The 22,899-nt window shown below is 31.4% G+C and overlaps 1 protein-coding gene across 2 annotated transcripts in view; it reads left to right on the top strand.

Moving 5' to 3' along the window:
* LOC142330842 (popeye domain-containing protein 3-like) overlaps nucleotides 1-22,899 on the top strand; it is a 49,727-nt gene continuing 26,828 nt past the window's right edge. The window contains exons 1-5 of one of the 2 annotated variants that reach the window (XM_075376302.1): nucleotides 1-164; nucleotides 2,995-3,122; nucleotides 16,001-16,138; nucleotides 19,486-19,667; nucleotides 20,997-21,233. In XM_075376302.1, coding sequence (XP_075232417.1) covers nucleotides 3,002-3,122; nucleotides 16,001-16,138; nucleotides 19,486-19,667; nucleotides 20,997-21,233 — 678 coding nt within the window. In that variant the 5' untranslated portion in view covers nucleotides 1-164; nucleotides 2,995-3,001. Of the gene's footprint in view, nucleotides 165-2,994; nucleotides 3,123-10,521; nucleotides 10,625-16,000; nucleotides 16,139-19,485; nucleotides 19,668-20,996; nucleotides 21,234-22,899 lie in introns of those variants that run through there. The other variant, XM_075376303.1, reaches the window with a different exon arrangement.

Here is a 22,899-nt window from a genome sequence, read left to right as displayed (position 1 = left end):
GCGAGATGTTGGTACGCCGTGCAGATCAATATTAGCCCCTTACGGAATTGTTTAATAATGCGTTATTTTTTTACAAGTTGTTCTTTAGAATGTAGATTTGCTATTATAAATTATGCTGTTTTATAATAGTATTTTGAAACCGTTTATGAAAATCGAAATTTAAGGTACGTTACCTGTAAGAACTTTTTTATATTGAGAACGTTATCTTTATTTTCTTTACAATGCTTGGAGGGATGAATGAAAATGTTAGCATGTTTATAGGAATGTTCATCTCCGTAAATTAAATTTAATCATCTCGCTTAAGTTAATAAGTTCATCTCACCTAAATTTGACTGATAATTATAGATAATTGTCTATAATAATAATATAATTATAATTTAATGTCATTGAACATCATAGTACAGTAATAAATTATTATTATTATTATTATACTTTGTCATTAAATACCATTGTAATATAAACAAAGAACCATTAATATCTCTTACTTTTAAAAAATGGAAGTATATCATATTAATTCATCTTCAGATTTGTTTATTTTTAGTTTTATTCTACATTTCATCAAACCATAAACTAAATGATTGTTCACCAGTTAATTCAATTTTTTTTTCCTTTTTTTTAATATATATCAAGGTATATTTTTATGGAAAAAAATATTTTTATTTCATATAATACTGCGAAAACAGTTAACTGAATACAATACAAAATTACAGTAATAATATTGAAATTCAAATTCATTTAATTATAACTTCACTTGAAACAGTGGCATAAAGCATTTTAGAACTGATCTTATTACAGCTTTTTTATATTTTATATTTAACAAACTGTTTAAAAATATAATTCATGTAACTTAATTAAAGAAGAACTGAGAATTTAATTTATATGGACTGTAATTTTATTTGGTTGTATTACACATGTTAATTTAGATAATAATTTCCTTGTAAGCTGTACATTAAAATTAATGTGAAGTGGAATTGAAGGATGGTAACAGTGACATGGTATAAATGAGTCATTTGTTATGATTACTAAGTAATGTTTGATTTTTATATTAAGAAATGTATAGTGCTCTGATTTTTGGATAATTGTGATCTGTTAAATATATATTATCTTTTAATGAAGTATGTAATATTTCTATATCTTTGTTTGGGTGCTGGTTTTCATGTGAGTAATTTGTTGTGATAGTTCAATTGTGTTGTGTATAATTCATGTTTGTGTGGTTTTCATTTGTTTATAATTTATTTTTTGTTTAAATGGTGTGTATTTAATTTTCTTCCTGTTTGCCCTATGTAAAAACTATAGCAATCTTTTTTTCTTTTTTGTTCACATTCTTAAAATAATGTTTGTATATATATTTTTTTTGTTTAGCTGCTTATCAGCTTGTTTTCCTTAATCTATTTGAGTGATATTGTTTAGGTATTTTAGGTAATGAGAGAATTTTTATTTTATATGGTATTCTTTTTAAATTTATTTGTAAGCATATTGACACACTTTTATTGTTTTGTCTACTTTATTAAATAATGATTTCTTTGTATTCTTTCATTTTTCTATAGGAATTTTTTAGTTTGTGGTTCATAGATTTAATACGTCTATATTCTATGCAATGATTGCATGTATAAGGTAGAATTTAACTGTTAATAGTGTCATATATATTTTGAAATTAAAAATTTATTTTAAATGTTTTTTTTTTTTGTTATCCTAGGGTAGAGTAAAATAAATTCCTTAGACAATCCGCGGTTTATTTTTTATTACACTGGTATCTCCTTCCTTTGCTCTAATATTCTCCTTCACCCATTTTTTCTTCCTCAAATAGATAAAATTAAAATTTTGTTAGTCATTGTTCAGAATCAGTCTCTGCATTGTTGTGCTGTTATCCTGTAGTGTTTTATGGAAATCTTCTCCTTACAGGGGAATGCAAAAAGTAACTAAACAATGACTGAGATACCTATTAAATAAAGTTGGTCTTCCTATTCCTCTAAATCTTAGGCAAAACTGTTAACTACCCCTATCTATCTGATAAGTAGATCATCCTTTTCCACCACCCACCCTTTTTTAATCATTGATGGTTCTGTAAATAAGATCTGGAACCTATTAGATTTTTTAAACAAAGATTACTAGTACCTAAACAACTACTGCAACTTGTTAGAGCTTTCCTGAGAATCATTTAGGAGAGGATGTCTGTTTACTTTTTGCTGGCTGTATTGCAATTTGCTGTATTTGCTGGCAAAGTAATGTTGCAAATATCTGGTTGTATGACAAACCAATTGTTAAATTTATGTTGCAAATATATATTCCCAATTTAAAATGTTTGGATAATGTTTGCCCTTGATACAAGAGATAGTGATCTCAATTTTGTGACATGCTTAAATTGATTGTCACAAACGAAATATAATTTTTAATCACATAAATCTATTTTCTAACCATCTGAATAAGTATTAACGTATCACCAATATCTACATGAAATATTACATGTTCATGTAACACACCAACAATGAATCCAGTGAAATAACTGAAAAAATTTTAACAATTCAAAAGTTTTTTTTTATTTTTTTAGTTACATTTATTACCAAGATCAGTAAGTTCAACAGGGATGATGTGTAACTCTATTCCAGACTGTAGCTAAAGATAAAATCCAGGAACTTCAGTGTTGTAGGCAAACGCACTACGTTTTACTATATTCTATGTACCTCTGAGCTGATGTAAATTTAATGTGATTTTAAATGTTCCTTCTTTATTATAATTTCAAGGTATCTCTTGATCTCTATATAAATTTTACAGTGACGTATTGTTTTTTATGATTATTACTTGAACTTATTCCAGAATCTATATACATTTTGATGACAGATCAAACACTGCGATGAACAGGTAATTTCCACAATGAGTATCGTTTTCAGAATTAAAAACTTTTAACAAGTATTTAATATTCATTCCATTAGGAATGTTAAAAAAGGTAATATTTTATAATATATTTTTAGTGATTTATTATTTTTATTCTTGCAGTAATATAATGTCTCAAGAACAAGAACAAGGTTTACATGATCGTGGTGCTACCCTTATCCAAATTCTTCCAGGAGATAATGTAACATGGGAAGAAGGGCCATTTAATTATACTACATACCTTGGTATAGGTAAGGAATTATAAGAATCATTGCAAGCAATTTATATTCACTTAGTTATATCTAATTATTTTTGTTTAGATATTTACACCTAATTAACCAATCAATCTAGCCAGCAGGACCCCACTGTGTTCATTATACTCATGTTTATGAGAATAAAACTGATAAATAACAATTAAAGCCTGTTCACTTTATAAAAACTATCCATGTACTGTAATTTATTCAGTGCAATAATTTGGTCAGCAAAGAACTCAAAACTTTCTGAAGTATATGGGTTTCAAAATAGTCATCTCATCTTATAAATAATAATTATAGCTAGTTTCCATCCTTTGTATTGATTGAAAAGTATTTTGGATGGTTCTTGTCATTACATGACAAATACCATGAAGAGGTGATAGATAGTACTTTTTATTTTATTTTTTAACTTTTTTTGTGTTTTTGTGGAACAGTTTGTGAACAATATAATCTAAAGAATGGACACATCTACAATATTTACAGCTTCTCATTCTGGAATGTATATATAAAGATTATTCCCACAGGAGACTGCAGCAAGCCCATACAGTTGCCCATACAAAAAGGAATGACTCTCCAAGTGGAAACCAACCACTTGAAGCGTCTGAGTTTGTGATTTATTTATTGTCATCAAAAAAGCAACTTTAAGTGGAAGCTGGAGGTGCTTGAAAGTAAAGGCCAATTCTAAAGGAATGTATACTATACATCATCATACCTTTAAAGCTACTTTTCTCAATAACCAAAAGAGATATCAAAAAACACAAATACCTTTTTTTCTAGAAAATTTAATTTCAAATATTGCAAATGATTTCTGAATTTGATTTGATGAATGGTTTGGCCATAGTAAAGTTGAATATCAGCAAGGAACATAATCCAGTTGTTACAGCTAGCCATTTAAATGGCCACCATCTTGAAATGGTGAAACATTTTGTAACAGCAATAGTCCTATGTTCTTTCCAGAAATAAAAAAAATATACTTATGCAAAATTTCAGCTCAATTAGTTGAGAAGATTTTGCAAAAGAGTAACATACTTGCAGAAACCACTAGATTTGTATATATATATATATATATATATATAAAACTAATGGCTCCTTGTTGCTCTGCAGTGTTGTTATTACAAAATAATATTATATAATTATAATATCGCCTGCGTTTGCTTCCTCGAGGTCATGCAGTTTTTCCGAGGATGAGAGTATGCAACCGGGCTGCGAAGGGGATATGGAGAGGGCGGTACCACATCAGCACGTAGGCCCAAACTTAAGAGGCTGAAGCCTTTATCACCACAGAAGCAGGAGTCTTCGGAGAGGTCTACGAGTGGCGTGCATCCCCGGATTTTAAGAGAAGGTTCGAACGGGGACACACCAGATGTCAATGATGTTAATGGTGCCGAGATGGCGCGACCAGACGAGCGACTGATTTGGACTTTGGGACAGTTGTTCAGGTTATGATTTCTCAGATTTCGACGTTGCAGTCGCTGGTGGCGAGCACTCGTCGAAACATCAAACGAGAAATTAAGCAGACTGCCGATATCTTGATTAAGTTAGCAGGACAGGTGGCGGGAGTCGTGCCGCCCTGCACTACTTGTAAAACCAAGTCTTCGGAACAGGCAGAGGTGTTCACGTAGACCTGGAGAAGAGGTCGCGACATAAAAGCGATATTGACCCAGACGTTGACAGAGGATGAACTAGTTGAGACGGCAACAGTGAACTGGCCGACCGAGGTTTTGAACAAAATATGCCGCATAACAACTGTTTCGGCTGACGTATGCCGTTTTTCTGACTTGTAGGGTATACGGTCCTCCAAGGATCTGTCACTGTTGCAGACAGGGATCCGGCACGGTGATATTGTCGAGGAAACATCGAAGATTCTATGGCAAGAGGATGAGTCACCAGTGAGGCGGACATTTTGCCTGTACTTCGATTCGGCTACTGAGGAGCAGAAGGCAGAGAAGTTGAGAGAGACTCTGTGTAATAAGGCGACTGATCATCAAGTTACTTACAAATCGAGGGAAGGTAGAAGCTCGGTCGTCCATATTCAGGACATAGAACACGACTCCTCTGAACAGGAGATACGGAATGCGGTGAAGCAAGTAATTGGAGGCTCAGAGGAGTTCAAGATAACTTCAGTGAGGCCGGCATACGGGCACACAAAAAACGGATGAGACTACACAAGAATCCTGGCCCGGGTGGCATACTGGTTGAAGTAGTCCGCATCTTAGTGTAGGAGACATCGGCGGAGGTCCTCCGAATATTTAATAACATGCTGCGCCGTGGTTCCTTTCCGGAAGATTGGAAGTGGTCGAGGTTGGTCTTGGTGAAGAAACGTGGTACGGTGAAGACACCACTTCGTATAGGTCCATCTGCCTTATTAATAATCTCACGAATCTTTTCGAGAAGATGCTCGATGCCAGCCTCGGTGAGGAAATTATGGTGAACGTAAGGCAGTATGGCTTTCGACCAGGGCGGTCGACGGTCGATGCAGTCGACGCGGTGATGAAAATTGAAGATGCAGCAGCGACAGGCACTTTGAGGTCATACAGGATTCCGGTGGTAATACTCCTTGACATACGAAATGCCTTTAACTCCCTCAGCTGGGACTCCGTCTTCTGGGCGCTAAGGTGGTGGGATGTTGGCGGCTATCTTAGGAGGATGTTGGAAGACTATCTTAATGATAGGAAGCTGGCATACAAGCTTGGTGACGCTGAAATCTGGTTCCAGTCCACGTGTGGGGTGCCCCAGGGCTCCATTTTGAGTTCCCACCTATGGAATATCGTGTACGATGCAGTCCTCCGGTTTCGATACCCGTGAGGAGACACCTCTATTGCTTACGCTGATAATTTGGCCTTGGTGGAGGTGCCAAAGACGGAAGAGGAAGTGACACGTGCCGCGAATGCCGCTATCACTATAGTCGGTAAGAGGATGGCCAGGGTGGGATTCCATCTGTCCTGCGATAAATCTCTGTTTGTTCTAATGACGGGAAAGAGGCGACCTTCCCAATTTCGATGGAGGGAGCGATGGTCCAATCACGGGAGGCCGTCAAGTATCTTGGGAGGTGGTTGAATCATAGGCGGTCATTCACTCGTCACGTCCAGGCAGTGAGTTAGAAGCTGGGCAGGCTTTCAAGAACTTGCTTAAGTTACTATCGAATGTTGGAGGGCCCGTACGTCGAAGAGGAGGCTGTACGCGCATGCGGCGACTTCGATCCTCCTCTATGGCGCCCCAGTGTAGAAGAGAGCAATAGTGGTAGGGCGTAACAGAAGATTTTTGGAGGGAGTACAGCGCCGTAGGTGGTGTAGCATACGCCTCGGTTTTGACTGAGGCGTTGCTGGTGGTGACTGGGATGCCGCCACTTCAATAGCTGGTGGCGGCTCGTGCGTAAGTTTATCAGGGTATGTCTAAGGACGATATCAACGCAACTGTCTACAGAGATTGGCAAGCCAGGTGGGGTGCGCCCACGAAAGGGAGGTAGACGCATCGTTTGACAACGCACATTGAGCCGTGGGCCGGGAGGAAATTTGGCGAACTGGGATTCTAGTTGGCACAATTCCTAACCAGCGATGAGATCTTTCGTTCATACCTGTGTGGACGAAGAAGAACTGAAGGCCCCTTCTGCCCCTACGTCAAAGTTAGACAGGCCGGAACACGTGATATTCCAGTGCACGGGGTGGGACGAGGAAAGCCGCGACTGTGCTGTTGTAACTGGGCATCTTGAAGTGGGGACCATCGTTGGAATGATGTTACACAGTTCGGTGGACTTCGACACTGTGACGGGTTTTGCGTCGGGAATACTGCAAGTGCAATATTGGTAAGCGAGGAGGTGAGGGTCAGCTTCGTACGGAGCTGCCGCTCGCCCGTGCTTGCACGGGTGGTCAGTTGTGATGAAGTGTGGAGACTCTCGAGCCCCTGAGGTAAAAGACTGAGTCCCGGCGGGGCCATCCCTTCTCGGGTGTCCCCGTTAGACGCGAAGCCCAAAGGACCGTGCCTTAGTTTCTGGGTGATGGTGGCCAGGAACGGCATAGCCGGGCCTGGCTTTTGCCTCATCTTGCAGCTAGAGGCGAAGGTACCTCCTGAAACCATGTTCATGCTTAATTGGGGGTCTAGTTCTGGGAGACAGGGTTTAACAAAAAATACTTTATATTTATAAAACTGGCTAAAAACCTTGTGAATCCATGCTGCTCAACAATGTTATTAGTAGAAAGTAATGTAATACATATTTTTTTAAAATTTGACTAAAAGCCTATTCTACTTACAACACGTCACACCTCCAACCCTCTTGTTTTTTTTTCCTACCATAGGTAAAATACATGCTCAAAAGCTAGTTACAGTCTGTCCAGACGTTCTATTGGACAGATTGGGAGGATTTTTTTTATTCTGCACAGAATGGCCCGCAGATATGTCATCAAGCATAGACAGCCCTTCAAAGTGAGTAATAATCTTGTGAGTAATAATCTCAGAATTTTCCTCAATTAAGAAGTAATAAATGAGGATTTTTTGAGAAATTCTCATAGGAGACTCAAGTTTGGGGTCTGATGATGTTTCTGTGGGTCACTCTAAGCAGAATGAAAAAATTCAGCCGGATCTGTCTAGTGGAAATAGGTTTTCAGCCTAATTTTTTTAATATATAATATAGATGACATGAGAATAGTATTTGTGTTTTAATTAGAAAGATAAAGTATGTATGATTTACATAAAAAAATAGATTGACCAAAATTATATCAATGATGTTAGTTACGTTATCCTCTAAGTTTTCATTTCATTTTTACCCACCTTCTTTCACAGAATAACTATGCCATGCTATATATGTAGCATGTATATATGTATATATATTCATATATATATATGTATATATATTCATATATATATATGTATGTATATATATTCATATATATATATATATATCTGTGTGTGTGTTTATGGTGTTACATACATACATCTCCAATCTTCATGGCAGATTAATAATATATCCTCATTCCATCGATTAGGCTGAAGAAGTAGTGTTTTTATACAGTTCCAAATTAAAAGAGGTCCCATCACTCAGTAGTTTATACTAAATGCATATTTTGTTTAAATTCATACATTGGTGTGGATAAAATAATGACTGGAGTTGGAGTGGGGAGAACTGTTTATTGCCTGCATATTTGATCATTGCGCCTGTGTCGAGCACTGAATTTTGAACAAGGTTGAATAATCATGTATTGTTATTTGGTAAAATGTAGATAATAGTTGAAAAATGTGTATTTGTAATGGAGACTTATTTAGAGATGAAATCTCATGTTGCATATCGATGAAAGTTCAGGGAGAAATTTGAAAAGGAAACAACAGTGAAAAGTGTTATTTAGAAGTTAATTAAAAAATTTTGTGAAACTGGTTTGGTGTTAGATCAGAAACATGTTCAACACAGTTCAGTTTTAATGATGCAAGGTGTACAGGACATGAAAGTGACAGTCACAAGATATTCTCATAAATTTTTGCAGAGACTAGACTGGGAAAAGAACTTCACTAGGTTCAGTCCACATTGCAGTGTGGAGAATGCTCAAATATTATCTGTATCGAATGCAAGTTTCCTTGAGCTAACAAATGCTGATTTGTCTAAAATGGTTCAAGAACTTCATTAGAGGTAGTAGTATTAGCATTTTAGATCAAGTGTTTTTCATAAATGAACCATGGTTTCACCTCGTGGGTATGTTAATATTCATATCTACCGAATGTAGGATACTGAAAATCTGCTCATTTTCTTTGAATCTCCAGTACACCTACAAAAAATAGGCATATGATCTGCAGTTTCAAGGCAGCGAATAATAGTTTTTGAAAAAACTGTGGAAACTGACATCTACCAAGAAATTATCCTACAGTTCATAGCCTTTCTGCAAGAGAATGAGTGTGACTGCTGGTAGCAACAGGACAGTTCCACTTGCCATAGAGAGCTTGCTCTACTGTAGTGATGTTAACAGTATTTTTTAGGTGGAAGAATCATTTCTAAAGGATTGCTGCCATCAAGATTCCCTGATCTGACTAGTCCAGGTTACTTTCTGTGGGGATTATTTAAAATAAATTGTTTGTAGAAAAAAATCTAAACACCTGCAGGAATTGAAGAAAAACATTACCATCGCCATCCAGGAAATAGACAGGGTACAGATAACAACAGTAGCCAGGAACATGATTAAATGTATTGAAAAGTTCATAAAAGTGGATGGACATCATTTTCAACGCCTTCTGAAAATTATTATGTAAGTATTTGCCAATAAGCTATTATTTACAGACTAAACTAAGTAATGGGACCTTTTTAAGTTGAACAACTGTATTTAATATATTTATCTTATCATTATTTCTTATTTTTATATTTAAACCATTAGTATTGACTTCAAACATATCAATTTTTTATCTGATAAAAGATTTATTTATTTAAACCTAAGTAGAATAATATTTTTTACCTATTAAAATCTGTATATTCCATTCCTTCTTATATGTTAGCTTTAAAAAGGATATCTCATCAACTCCAGAAGTCTTAGAGATATTTTGGTTAAAGTAAAAGAAAAATTACTTTCTAAGATATTTTTATTTTTTGATCTTGATTACATTATTCTCCAAAAGTAAGCTGCTGTTCTCCACTGTTTAACTATTCTTTGAAATTGAAAAATTGTGTAATAAATTACATCTTTCTCTAATGTAAATATGGTTGGTGGTCTCTTAATAAAAATTAATTCATCATTATTGTAATAAATAAATAACTATAGTAAAAAATATTAACTATTTGGATGTAAAAGTCATCAGCTTTTTATTTAGTCACTGTCTTACAGCAAAATAGCATTTATTATATTATTTATTTTGAACATGAATGTAATTAAAAACGGTTTGTTAATAATAAAATGAAATTTACTTAAAATGTTATATGTTTCAGTAAAAACACTTTAATCCTGAATCATTCATAAAGGTAACAATGTTTATCACTACACTGGTTACAATGCCCTGTCACTTTTTAAATGAAATCTACTTGTCTTTTAAAAATTGTACGTTAAAATAAATTACTCATAATGATTTTATAATACCATAATGAAGTATTATATGTAGTTCAAGTATTGTACTCAACTAATAAGAATACACATTTACTTGGATAAAGATCGTTTTTTATTTTAAGATAATAATAACAAAACAAATTTCATTAAATTTTTTATAGTTTATATTTTTTTAAATAATTATTATACCATATAATTACTGCAGAAAGAAAAATTGTAATGTAAGTATAACAATTAAATATTTACTTGAAAGATAATAATATATGCATAATTATTGACAATCTATAAACAATAATTTGTTCCATCTGGCTACACCATAACTCTGTACAATAACATTTGGTTATGAATGGCTAAACAATTTGAAAGCACTTGCACAGCTTGATCAAGTACTGTTATCGCAAGTATATTGTTTATTATGTCTTTAACAACTGTGATATAATGATGTAACTGAATCATCCTTGTTTATACCCACAGTTATTAAATTTTAGGGTAAGAAAATAATATATTATTAATCTTCTTACTTTAAGTTATATCTGTATATATCATTTACATGTAAAACTCATCTACCAAAATCCAGGTTTCTCAAATAAATAGTATTCTCATTCTCATTTAAAACTTCATTAATATATTTCTGGCTTATATATTACAATATTGTCATCAATTAAGTAAAAATTTTTAGCTGATTTATAAAGAATTTGGAAATTGATACTGTGCCTGGTCATGTTTATATAGTCAGGTTTATGCACATATGTATAAATGTAAGTATACAATTTTCCTCCCACTCTACCAAATGCAAATCTAAACCGATTTTGATTAAACTTGTTGGGGTGATGTAAACGTATTAGAAATAGAGCACTGTTGATTTTTAAGTGAATTGGTTTACAGGAACCAGAGTTAGATCCAAAAAAGTGGGGGTTTGGGTAATTTTGAAGGTTAATTAAAACCAGAAATTTACCCTTCTGATACTCTTAACTACAGCAGGTTTTTTTTTTAATCTTCATATTTACTTTTATAAGCATCAAAAAGATATAAATTTTTCTATTTGCTTGGTGAGGAATCTGGATCTATATCAAATGTATATAATTTTTTTCATTTCAGCTGCTACTAAATATAAAACCCAATTAAATGAAAATTCAGGTTTTTGTCATTAATTTATCTCTACTTACATGCAAAATGCATGTTTTTAAAAGATAACAACAACAAACACATTTATGCGTACATGATATTAATCCATTTTGTAATGTACCGTAAAAATTTCATACCTTAAACAGATAATAACTATAAGAAATATAATTTTTATAAAAAAAATAATGGATTTAATAAATGAATTTAGCGAAATGAAGACTTCCAATTTGTTATTTTGGTAGCAATAAAAAAAGGATAATTTGAAAAGCTAGGAAGAGATGAGTGAAGTTTTATTATAGAAAAATAAAAACTAATTTTCTGAAATCTTACAGAAGATTAAAAAATTTAAAAAAAATTATTTAAGATATAGGACTGATAATCATTATCATACTGAGATACAAAAAAAAAATTTAAGGGCCTAGAAATTAAAGGAAATTACAGAAAATATTTATTGTGAAATATATATAACAAAAACAATACAAAACAAAAAAAAAACAAATTTTAAAAAATTATTCATAATTACATACATAAAAAAAAAAACTATAAAATTTTATTAAAAGAAGACAGAACAGTTTAAATAGTGAAGATCATGGTTCAAGTGAAATAGTTGCTGATTTAAATTGTTAATCCTTCAAAAAAAATATATTTACTAAGTACGCAGCACATATTGTATTCACATGAAAATTAATTAATAACTGAGAGTTATATTTATGCATTTTCATTTATTATAGAGATACTTATATATATATTAGTTTACATGTTTAGTAAAATAATTGTTAACAGTTTTTGTATTTGTTAACTTGAAGGAAGACAAAAATTTTAATTTTTGCATCTACACCTTTCTGCCTCTTAAATGTAAAACAGTGATTTTTAATGATAGGATTTCTTTTGTCAATTTTTGTAACCTGTTAATTATAACAACCAACATATTAGTTGCTATTAGTTTTTTACATCCAATTTTGTCTGAGTTACGTTTGTCTTTCTTTAAACTGATTGGTCATATTGGAAACCTTTTAATTTTTAACCTTTTAACCTTATAAACCTTTTCCTCTAAACATCCGTCTAAAAACAAATTAACTGAATCTGAATGTTTTAATATATAACCTAACAATATAGTTTGTCTCTTTATGTGATCTGCCACAAATTTTTCTCCTTACATATTTATCTTAAAGTCTCTTCAATCTCTTTTTTGTATCATATCCACCCAGTTTTCAACTTTCTCCTGCAACACACTTCATTTGAAAAGGTTCTATTCTTTTCCTATTCTCCATGTTTTATCACCATAACACTTCACATGAATATTTTTAAGAATATCTTCCTAATTGTTAGATCAATATATGATACCAGCAGATTTCTTTTTCGCATGAAAACTCCCTTTTTTGCCTGTCTGCTGTTGATCTGTACATTACTATATGATTTTACTACTTACATAACAAAAGTAAGTATATACTGATGGTTATTTTCATGTTAAAGCAAATTTTCCAGAAGCAGCATGAATTTAATTGTGAAATTCATCTTGCATTCATTGATATGGAGAAGACATTTAATAATGTGGATCACAGTTTGATGTGAGAAATTATGGAACAGAGGGATTATCCAAAATATTTAGTAGCTCTAGTTAAGCTAGAGCTTCTAGTTAAGCTAGAGCTACTAGTTATGATAGCTCTAGTTATGATAACTCCACCATAGTTTTGTCATTGAAGGGCAAGATAACACAAAATATTTCAGCAAATAAAGGAATTAGACAAAACTGTTATGTCTCACCAACTATTTTTAATATACACATTGATAACTTGTTACAAACATGAGAAAATAAATTTTATTTTGTTATTAAACTGAACAATGATGAGAAGTGCAGTTCACTATTATTTGCTGATGATATGGCTGTAGCTCAAGAAAGTAAAAAAGAATTACAAAAAGTACTTTACAGAACGTTTACATGTTACAGTCTTACTAAATCAGAAACAAAGACTAAGATTGTGGCATTGGTGGAAATATGTAAGTCATTTTTCCACAAATGTCATCAACAATCAGAGTACAACTAGTCGTTACAAATATTTATGATGTAACATTTCATATGAAGAGAATAATGACATTAAAGAGAAAGTTGTCAAATTCCAAAATATGACTGGAACAATCCACCACACATTAAGGAATAAAGTAAGGGTAGAAACTCATAAAGTTTTATAACTCATTGGTGATTTTGACTCTTTTGTTGCAAGTGAAACTTGGATGAACTCAAATAAGATGATAGCAGATTCAGGTTGCTAAAATGAAGTTTTTAAGAAGTACTTTGGGTTGTACCGTAATTGATAGACACAAACATTACTTTAAGTAATGTTACTTACAACATTATTTTGATAAAACATTACTGGGAGTTTCATCTATAAAACAAAGATTAACCAATTACAAGAGACGTTGGTGCAGTCATTTGCAAGGGATGAGTCCCCACAGATTGCCTTTAAGGAGATATGTATGTATATATCCTGCTGAAGGGAAAAGAGATGTTGGAAGACATTTGAGGAGATGGATACTGATACAGAGTCAATAACCAAATTCAAGAACAAGAAAAAATAAGTTAACATCTAAGAGTCATCTTTTGAAAGCCGATACATTCCTTAAAATTCATTTTCTAAATTATTAATATTGTTATGTAAATTATTTAAGGATTAAATAATGATGTACAACATTAAATTGCTAATGTTTATCTTTCATTGCAATAATTATATTTTTACCTGTCTTATCATTGTTATACTGTTGGCTGTTTGCTAAGTGGTGAAGTCAATTATTTCAATTATGTAGTGCATGTATTGGCTATATTTGTCACTTACTATTCAATATTTTCATCCAACTTGGATATGATTAACTTAATTTGTAAGGTGCCAGATAAATAAAATGCTGTTTGTTTTTTTACAAGCCAAAGGAATTTTATTTACATAATCCTATGTTTTGCATACAAGGTCATGAAATGTCTCTTTTGTTAAGCGTCAGAGATGATAAATGGCATTGTGCAAAGGCAAGTTGTCGCAATTATTCTTTAAGGAGCAGACATGGCTGCAATCCAGCAACCGAAACTGGAAGTTGTTTATTTCCTGTATGCATGGAGTAGGGAATATACCAGTTTTAAGTTTTATAACAAAGAGTTTGATATAGATAGTATCATTGTAACTGACTGGAAAGATTTTTTAAGGGAAGTGTGTTTAGAAATGTTACTCAATAGCCCAGTAATTATAGGCAGGAATGGTTTGAACATGGAAATAAATGAATTTTTTTTCAAGGCAAAAATACAACATGGGAACGATATACCTTCAGCATTGGGTGTTTCTGGGAATTTTCTGAGAAACAAAAGAAGTTTTGTATATGTGGTTCTCGATTGAACAAAAGACACATTACTAAGTGATATAAAGGTGTGTATTAGATCTGGGATGAACATAATTTCCGATTGATACAATTTTACACAAATAGTTAATCATTCTATTAACTTTCAAGATCCAATCACTGTGCATTCAAACACAGCAGAGAATATATGTGCAGTAACAAAAAGACAAAAACACAAGGAATGTGGTACATCAAAATTTATGCTAGACTCCTATATTATGGCTATTTTATGTGGCACCAACATAATATCACTGACTCATTTGATCAAATTTTGCTGGATTTTCCTTTCGGCCTCCACAACAGTGAATTTAAATATACTGTTAGGGAATATAAATATCCTCCTAACAGTAAATATATAATATATAAAAAACAAACAGCATGTTATTTATTTGGCACCTTGTGGATTAAGTTAATCAAACCATGTTGGATGAAAATAATGAATAGTGAATGACAAACACGTTTTTTGCTATTATGGTAGCAATTTAGAAAATGTGTCCACTTTTGAGACAAGATCCATAATTAATTTCTTATTATCTTTTTTCACATCTCATAACCTTTTTTTTACTCTTACTGGTGTATTTTCAGATTAATCATCTCTTTAGTAATAGATTCTTGCAATTCAGAATTTATTCTAGCTTAATTTTGGTATACTAAAAGAACATTATCATCAACACACCTCAACATATTTTTAATATTTATCTTCCACTAGCGAATACAACTTTCTCAATCAATACAGCTTATACTCCCTACTTTATAAAATGCTAAGAAAATGCTGAAAACATGAAAATTGCAATAACTTGAGACCTAATTGATCTACTGGAATGGACAATGGCTTAAAACACTTGGAAAATCTAGTGACACCTAGTAAAGCCTCACCCAAAATTTTTCCTCAAATCTATCTGAGTCGAGATATGAGCAAACACTGTTTCTCCAGAAAAATTCCAAGGAATTGGAATTCAACCAATGGTTGAATATGACTGAATGGCTAAATTTTGGCAAACCACCTGTAAAATCTGGCAAGAAAATTCCAAGGAATTGGAATCGCTAATGGTTGAACACGACTGTGGCAAAAATTTTTTTTTTTTATTTATTACATGATAAGAAAATGCTGACATGCTGGCTCCAAAACGACCAGGGGGCGCAGTTCTCTAGTAACTTTAAAATATATAAATTAGTGATAATGGAAAAAAAGAACTTTTGAAGGCTTTGTTACTTAATAAAAAGGATACTTATTCTATTACACAAATTGTTTAGAAGTAAATACGATAACAAAAGGAGAATTTTGAAAAAACAACCAGAATTTTAAGTTTTGGTAAATAAATGTTTGTGACACAATTATACTTTCTTTTTTTTTTCATTTAGGTACTCTTGGATGGTGTGATATTTGGCGTAACCCTCAACACGTGCTCTTCCAACTTGCTAATACGTGCTTCCTTATTTCATACGCCGTGCCTACTAATAGATATGGAATATTGTTTATGCATTCTTTATTAATTATTGGTGAGTAAACTTTATACTAGTTTAAAATTTCTTAAAATTAATAACTTTTCCATTTTAAATCTATTTATTCAGACTGACAATAAGTAGTTAAATCTTTAAAAAACAAATTAAATTTTCTTAAAATTAAAATTAAAATTTTCACTCTCAAAATCATAGAAATGTCACTAAAAATCATTTCTGAGCTATCATATAGTTTCCCCGTTGTTATAATCTATGTTATTAATGGTGCCCACCTTAAAATAGTTAGAAAATCTCTTTAATATATGATCAGAAGCATACCTGAATTGTAAGTTTGATAAGTTCATTTGTAAGTTTGATATTATATTTGTACTGACAAGGGCAGGCAGTCAGCTTACAATATAGTTTATTGATGCACTTTTGCTGAGTGTTAGGAGCGGATCCTTACTTTTAAATCCAAAATGGCAGCTTCCAACTTGGCTCCATTTAGAAGTAAACTGCATTTAATGATTTTTGAGTGATTTAAGTAACTTATTTGTATACATACAAATCAACGCAGTAGGAGTAGCCAAGTAGCAACCATTTCAGTCTCATAATCAAGAGGTATCAGATCCGAGTTCCTGTCATTTTTTAACTTGTTTTTCTTACATATACCTTAATGTTTCCTTTTTGAAGCAACCTTCCAGGCACATGCCAATATCATTTCTCTTTTGCTTTTTTCCATATTTCTGTAATTTTCTCAAAGTAAAGCTATTTTTCTTCTTTTTTCCATTTTATTATATGGATGGATAAGTTCTTCACTATACAGTTAATATTATTATTATCACCTTTTATGACCGCAAAGGATCAATTTAATCAATCCATTATCCAAGTCTTTTTGATGGGACTGTTTGGGCCTTGCAGTCCTCCTAGTACTTTTTCATATGTTTCGATCTTTATGCCCTATTTAGTGTTAAACATGTTCATGTTGTGAGTTTTTTCTTGTGACTGTTAAACAAGTGTTTTTGTTTTTGATTTTCTTGTTTAGTTTTATTTTATCTCTGGTGTAAGGCCAATTTCTTTCAGATCCTATCTTATTTCTCTGATCCATCTGCATCCTGTCTTGGTGTTTTTCAAGTCGAGATTGTACTATATTGCTGTTTCAGAAGTCTTGAATCGTGCATCCTCATGATATGTCCAAAGAATCCTAGTATTCTCTTATGCATGGTCATCAGTGATAGGTTCTAAATCTTTGTACACAACTTTGTTGGGCACAATCCACCACTGTCCATCTTTCAGGTACTTTTTATTGATGCAGGTTCTTCAGATTTCTCTTTGGATCTTCTAGAGTCTGTCTTTGATTGTTCATTTAGCTGGAAGAGTGTTTCTGCTGCATAAGTGGCTTCTTGTTCTATAACTGTGTTATAGTGTCTTATTTTTATTTTATTGATAGGCATTTTTTATTGTAAGTGTACCAGGTTAATTTTTGAACTTTAGCTAGTTTGTTTCTTCTTATTTGGGTTGAGGTTTTTTCGTTTAGGTTGTTTTTTATTATTTCTCTGAGGTATTTAAATTGGATTACTATTTTGATTTTATTACCATTTATGTTTACTTTTTTTAATTGTGTTGGTTTTTGAGGCATAATTTCTATCTTTTCAAATGATATTTTGAGGCCACCTTTATTTTGAAATTCTAATATCTGTTATTTAGCTTCGTCGATGTCATTTGGTAGCAGTCCCAAGTCATCACTGAAACCAAGACAGTTTTTTTTTTATTTTTCCACCTATTTTTACTTCTGGGGAGCATTTTTTAAGCCATTCCTTCATTACCATTTCTAGAGCACAGTTTAATAATAGCAGTGAGAGTGCATCTCCTTAGCGCAGTCCTGTGTTTATCTCAAATAGTTCTGAGGGCTCACCTCTGAATTTTACCTTCAGCTTAGTTTTATAATTATATAGTACCTTATATAGTATTATATTTGTTTATTATATAATATTTATAATAATATGATTTAAAAGAATCTAGAAAAATGATATGAATTTCATATTTGCTGATTATTATTTTATTCAAAATAACAATTATTAATCAACAAACAAATTTTGGTTTTATAAAATTTGAGAAAGTTAAAAAAATAAATTTAAAAAAAAATGATACAAAGATTTGAACTTGGGACCTATAGATTAACAGCTGTCACTATTGTTTTTGTAACTACACATAAGCAGTTTGAACCAATCAAAAATTTTTAAATGATTTATTCTGAAGTGAAGCCAAGTTGGAAGCTCCCATTTTGGATTTAAAGGTAAAAACCCCAGCTCCTACCTCCTGCAAAAGTGTATCATTAAACTCTTTGTAAGCTGAGTGCATGCCGTTGTGATTTAGTGGTTATTCTACTTATAAAATTTGCTTAATGAGATAAGTATATGTTGATTTTTTACAAGCTGATTTGCAAATAATCTCTGTTTTTGTAAGTATTACTTTATATGTGTCCTTTATTTTGAATATGTATCTTCCCAGTGTTGTATTTATCAACATTTTTCCTCATATTACTTTGACAAGTGTATATTCAGTTTTGAAATCAACATAATGATGTCCTTTCCTGAAAACTTCAGATAATCTTTGTCTGAACTTTGATTGATTTAAGTTAGTACAACAAAACTATACTAAAATGGAAAATACTACAATATCAAATGATTTTCTCTATTTTATTTACATGGGATTGCAAAAAAATAGAATTGCTACTGTTTAATCAGCTTTTTAGCAGAAATTACTATAAAAAGTATTGTTGTGAACTTAAAATAAATTGTTTATGTTTAACAAATAATTTAAATACACGATTAAAATGTCAAATACATTAATCACCAAGATAACTTAAAGATTTTGATACCAGGAATCTCAAAAACAGACCCAGCTTCATTACCACTGTTCTTCATATGCTCTTTGTGTAGCATCAGTAACAAGTATAAACCTGTTCATGGTAATATTTACTTAAAATTATTCTGGGGCTACTTAAGTTGTTGAGTATTCAACTGAATGTACCCAGTTTTAATTTAGCCTGATTTTTTATTTAAATTTATTTGACTCAAGTTAAATTAAGATAAAAGTAATATTGTGTTTTAATTTTCTTCAACAAAACTTTATACAGAGTACAAATAACTGTAAATAGGATATGCATTACTTTAAAATAGTTCATCCTTTTTAATCCAACTCTTTTCCTTGTTTCTTTTAGGAAATATAATTTTTTGTGATTTTTCATTTAGCATTGAGTTTTCTTTGCAGAAATATGATTCTAACTAGAATTCTCTGTAACCTATTTATTATTTAAGTAATACATAATTTATTTTACATTCATATTCTGGTGTTTTACATCTATTTAATCATTAAAGTATTCTGTAACCTTTTCTTTTTTATAGGATTTATGTTATTTTCTGTTTGGGCTTGGACAATTGTTTGTGCTCCTGATGTTTTTATATGGAATCTGTGTTTTACATTCCTCAATGCATTTCAACTTGTGTTTGTCGTTTATCAAATGAGACCTGTTAAATTTGATCCAGAACTTGAAGAAGTGTATCATACACTTTTCAGGCCCTTTAAGGTAATATATTTAATCTACAATTTATCAATAAGTTATGAATTAATTACTAATAATTAAAATTTTGCATAAATTTTATGAAAATGTATAACTGTAATTTTGTTATAAGTAAATTTGAAAATAATATGTTGAAAGATTTATGGTTTTCAACCTCCATATTGGAGTGGTAACATCATCTTTCAACTAGAAGATTCTAGATTTAAACCCCAGACATACTTAGCATTTTTTACCTACCACAATTATTATAATCAAATTTCTATGGACAAGCCTTATGTGATGTATTTGTCATAGGCAAACTGAAAAATTGGGCTTGTTGTAAACAGCCTATGACATTTTGCAATTCGCCCAGCAAATTAGAAAATTATCTAGCAAATTTCTAGTCAGCCTGATATTTTTCAGGCATATTGTAACGAGCCTATACAACATTAAGCTAAATAGAAAATTTGCAATTGTTTGCACATTTTTCTTCCAAAACAATGAGTACTTACAGGTTTTTGCAGAGAAGTTAAAAAATATAATCTTTTTTTTTTAACCTCCAGGACATTAGGAATTGCTTCAGAGGATGACATGAATGGGTATATAAATATAATAAAACCAAATATAATCTAACCAAACTTAACCTACTCTCACTTTGCTTGCTAATCTTTTCTTGCTAGTCAAGTTTAGCAAGCAAAGTGAGTATAGGTTAGGGTTTGGTTAGATTATATTTATAATTATAAGCAATAATGCTTATATTGGACCTCTATTTACCTCTGTTTCTCTTTAATGTGCAAATAATTGCAGATTTTCTAATTAGCTTAAAGTTGTATGGGCTCATTACAATAAGCCTGAAAAGAAATTGCTAGATAATTGCTGGGCGTGTTGCAAAATGACGGCATTCTTACAATAAGCCTGATTTTCAGTTCGCCTACATATTCATTATCGGATAAAAAAAATCTATAGTGATACAATTATTAAAAATAACTTAATTTAAACAGAATTCTGAAACGTAAAAAAGAATTTTGTTAAGGATATGTTCTAGTATAGGGTACTAAAGAAATTTTTTCCATCATTGGGAACTAAATTACTGAGAGGAAAAGAATAGTTTTAGCAGTAAATAATCTGACTAGATCCTTTAGTCATGATTACAGCAGCCTCTGCTTTACATCCAGAAGATTCTGGTTTTGAACCCTAGTGAAAGATTATGTATCACACATAACTGGAATAAGGCAACATTTATTGCTGGGATATTTAAATATATTGTTTGATTCCTTTATAATTAGGATATAATTTAAATGTTATAACACCCAAAGATGTGAGTGAATAAAATGTCTTTTTTGTCTAACTTTTAAGGTTTCAAGAATGCAGTTTAAGAAATTGGTGGGTACAGATTTTGCTCAAATTATGTCATTACATGCTGGTGAAGCGTATGCTATGCAGAACCTTACGAGAACTGATCGTTTAGGATTACTTCTTACTGGTAAAGTGAATGTTCTTTCAGATCAACAGTTCCTACATCCGATTCTTCCATGTGAATTTCTTGATTCGCCGGAATTTGAAAGTAGAGCTAATATGGATGATAAATTTAAGGTAAGTGTTTCATGTTTATTAGTTTGTTTTGATTTATGTAGTTCAAAATTAAAATTAAAAAATTATACATAACTCTTAGGAGTGAAACCTGAACTCTTAGAATTCAATAATTATTATAACAATTTATAATTTACGTATATATTAAGTTGTCGACTTTCATAGTTCACATATTGGTTTATATTTTCATAATTATTCTATTTACAGGTGTAGAAATTGTAAATAGGTACCTAAAATTCTTTTATTTTTAAATTCAGTTAAATTTAACCAAATTAGCTTTATTTTATGTTAACATCCATTAATTCTGAATGTTTCTGGATTTATAAGAATTTATTGCAGTATCTCTATCTTTATGAAGAATAATAAGATTAAGAGAGGATGATGAATGTAAAGAGACAGAGAATTTGAAAACTAGAGAACATGTACACAAATTAAGATCAGAATTATATCAAATCAAAGAGCAATTAAATGATTGGCAACAAAAAACAAACGAAATGATGACCAACTCCAACTTATGGAGAATATTGTTCGACACTATCAGAGGAGTAATGAACTAAAAGATAAAAATTTTTTGCAATTTATTAAAGATCGGGCACGTACGCCTCAGTGTATAAGTTGTTCTTGTTTTCAGTGACTCTGTAGTTAACTTTAATGTAGATAAAATTAAACAGAAATTCCAGAATAGTTAAATAAGACAGAAATTAAAGTGGAAAATCCAGAAATAATACGATTCTAAATTATAATTTCAATTAACATTAAATAATCAGATGTTTCACCAAATCTATTTTCATACGCACATATGTAATAATTCCTATTAAATTACATGCACACATTTATAAAAGTACATAAAATTTTATTTCACTAATAGTTTTTATCATTTTTTTTTATCATTGAATTATTACTTATTATAAAACTTTTTTTTACAATCACGGGTTAATAATTATTAAATCAATATATTTAAAATAAACAATTTTTTTAAATAAATAAAAAAAAAGTTAAAAAAAAGGAGATGAAGTCTGATTCAAACCGATGTGCCTTCCCTTGTTAGATCCAAATATCTCATTAATTACAATTTTATATGACTATAACTTTGGAACCAATGAAAACAAGCACCACTTATGGTATATTGTTGAAAAGCTCTCAACAAGCACTTATTACTGCAGTTAAGAAAAAGTTCAAAATCAAGATTTTTTTTTGGATTTTGGGCTTTTTTGGACATTTTTGGTTCAGTTGATTACAATTAAAAAGAGAGGTACACAACTAGATGTTACAACAGTCCTAAATCCAAAATTTCAACATCCTACATCTAATCGTTTTTAAATTATGCAAGGTACATACGTACGTACATACATATGTAGGTACATATAGATGTCACACCGAAACTAATAAAAATGGATTCAAAGATGATCAAAATGAATATTTTCGTTGAAATCTGAAAACCGAAATTTTTCATGATCATAATACTTCCTTTATTTCGTACAAGGAAGTAAAAATTTAGCCAAAATTTCACCTCTTCATTTTTTTTTTTTTTTTGGCTTCTCCAGAAGAAAGCCTGACACACTACCAGTCACACCATGGAGGCCAGTTTTACCTTCTTCCTAGAAAATTACAACTTTATTTATTTATAATTATGGCTGTTTCTTTATATTATTTAAACATTTTTAAAAAG

Source organism: Lycorma delicatula, chromosome 10 (assembly GCF_047948215.1).
Source record: "Lycorma delicatula isolate Av1 chromosome 10, ASM4794821v1, whole genome shotgun sequence".
Lineage (NCBI taxonomy): Eukaryota > Metazoa > Arthropoda > Insecta > Hemiptera > Fulgoridae > Lycorma > Lycorma delicatula.
This window is presented reverse-complemented; position numbering and strand designations above follow the sequence as displayed.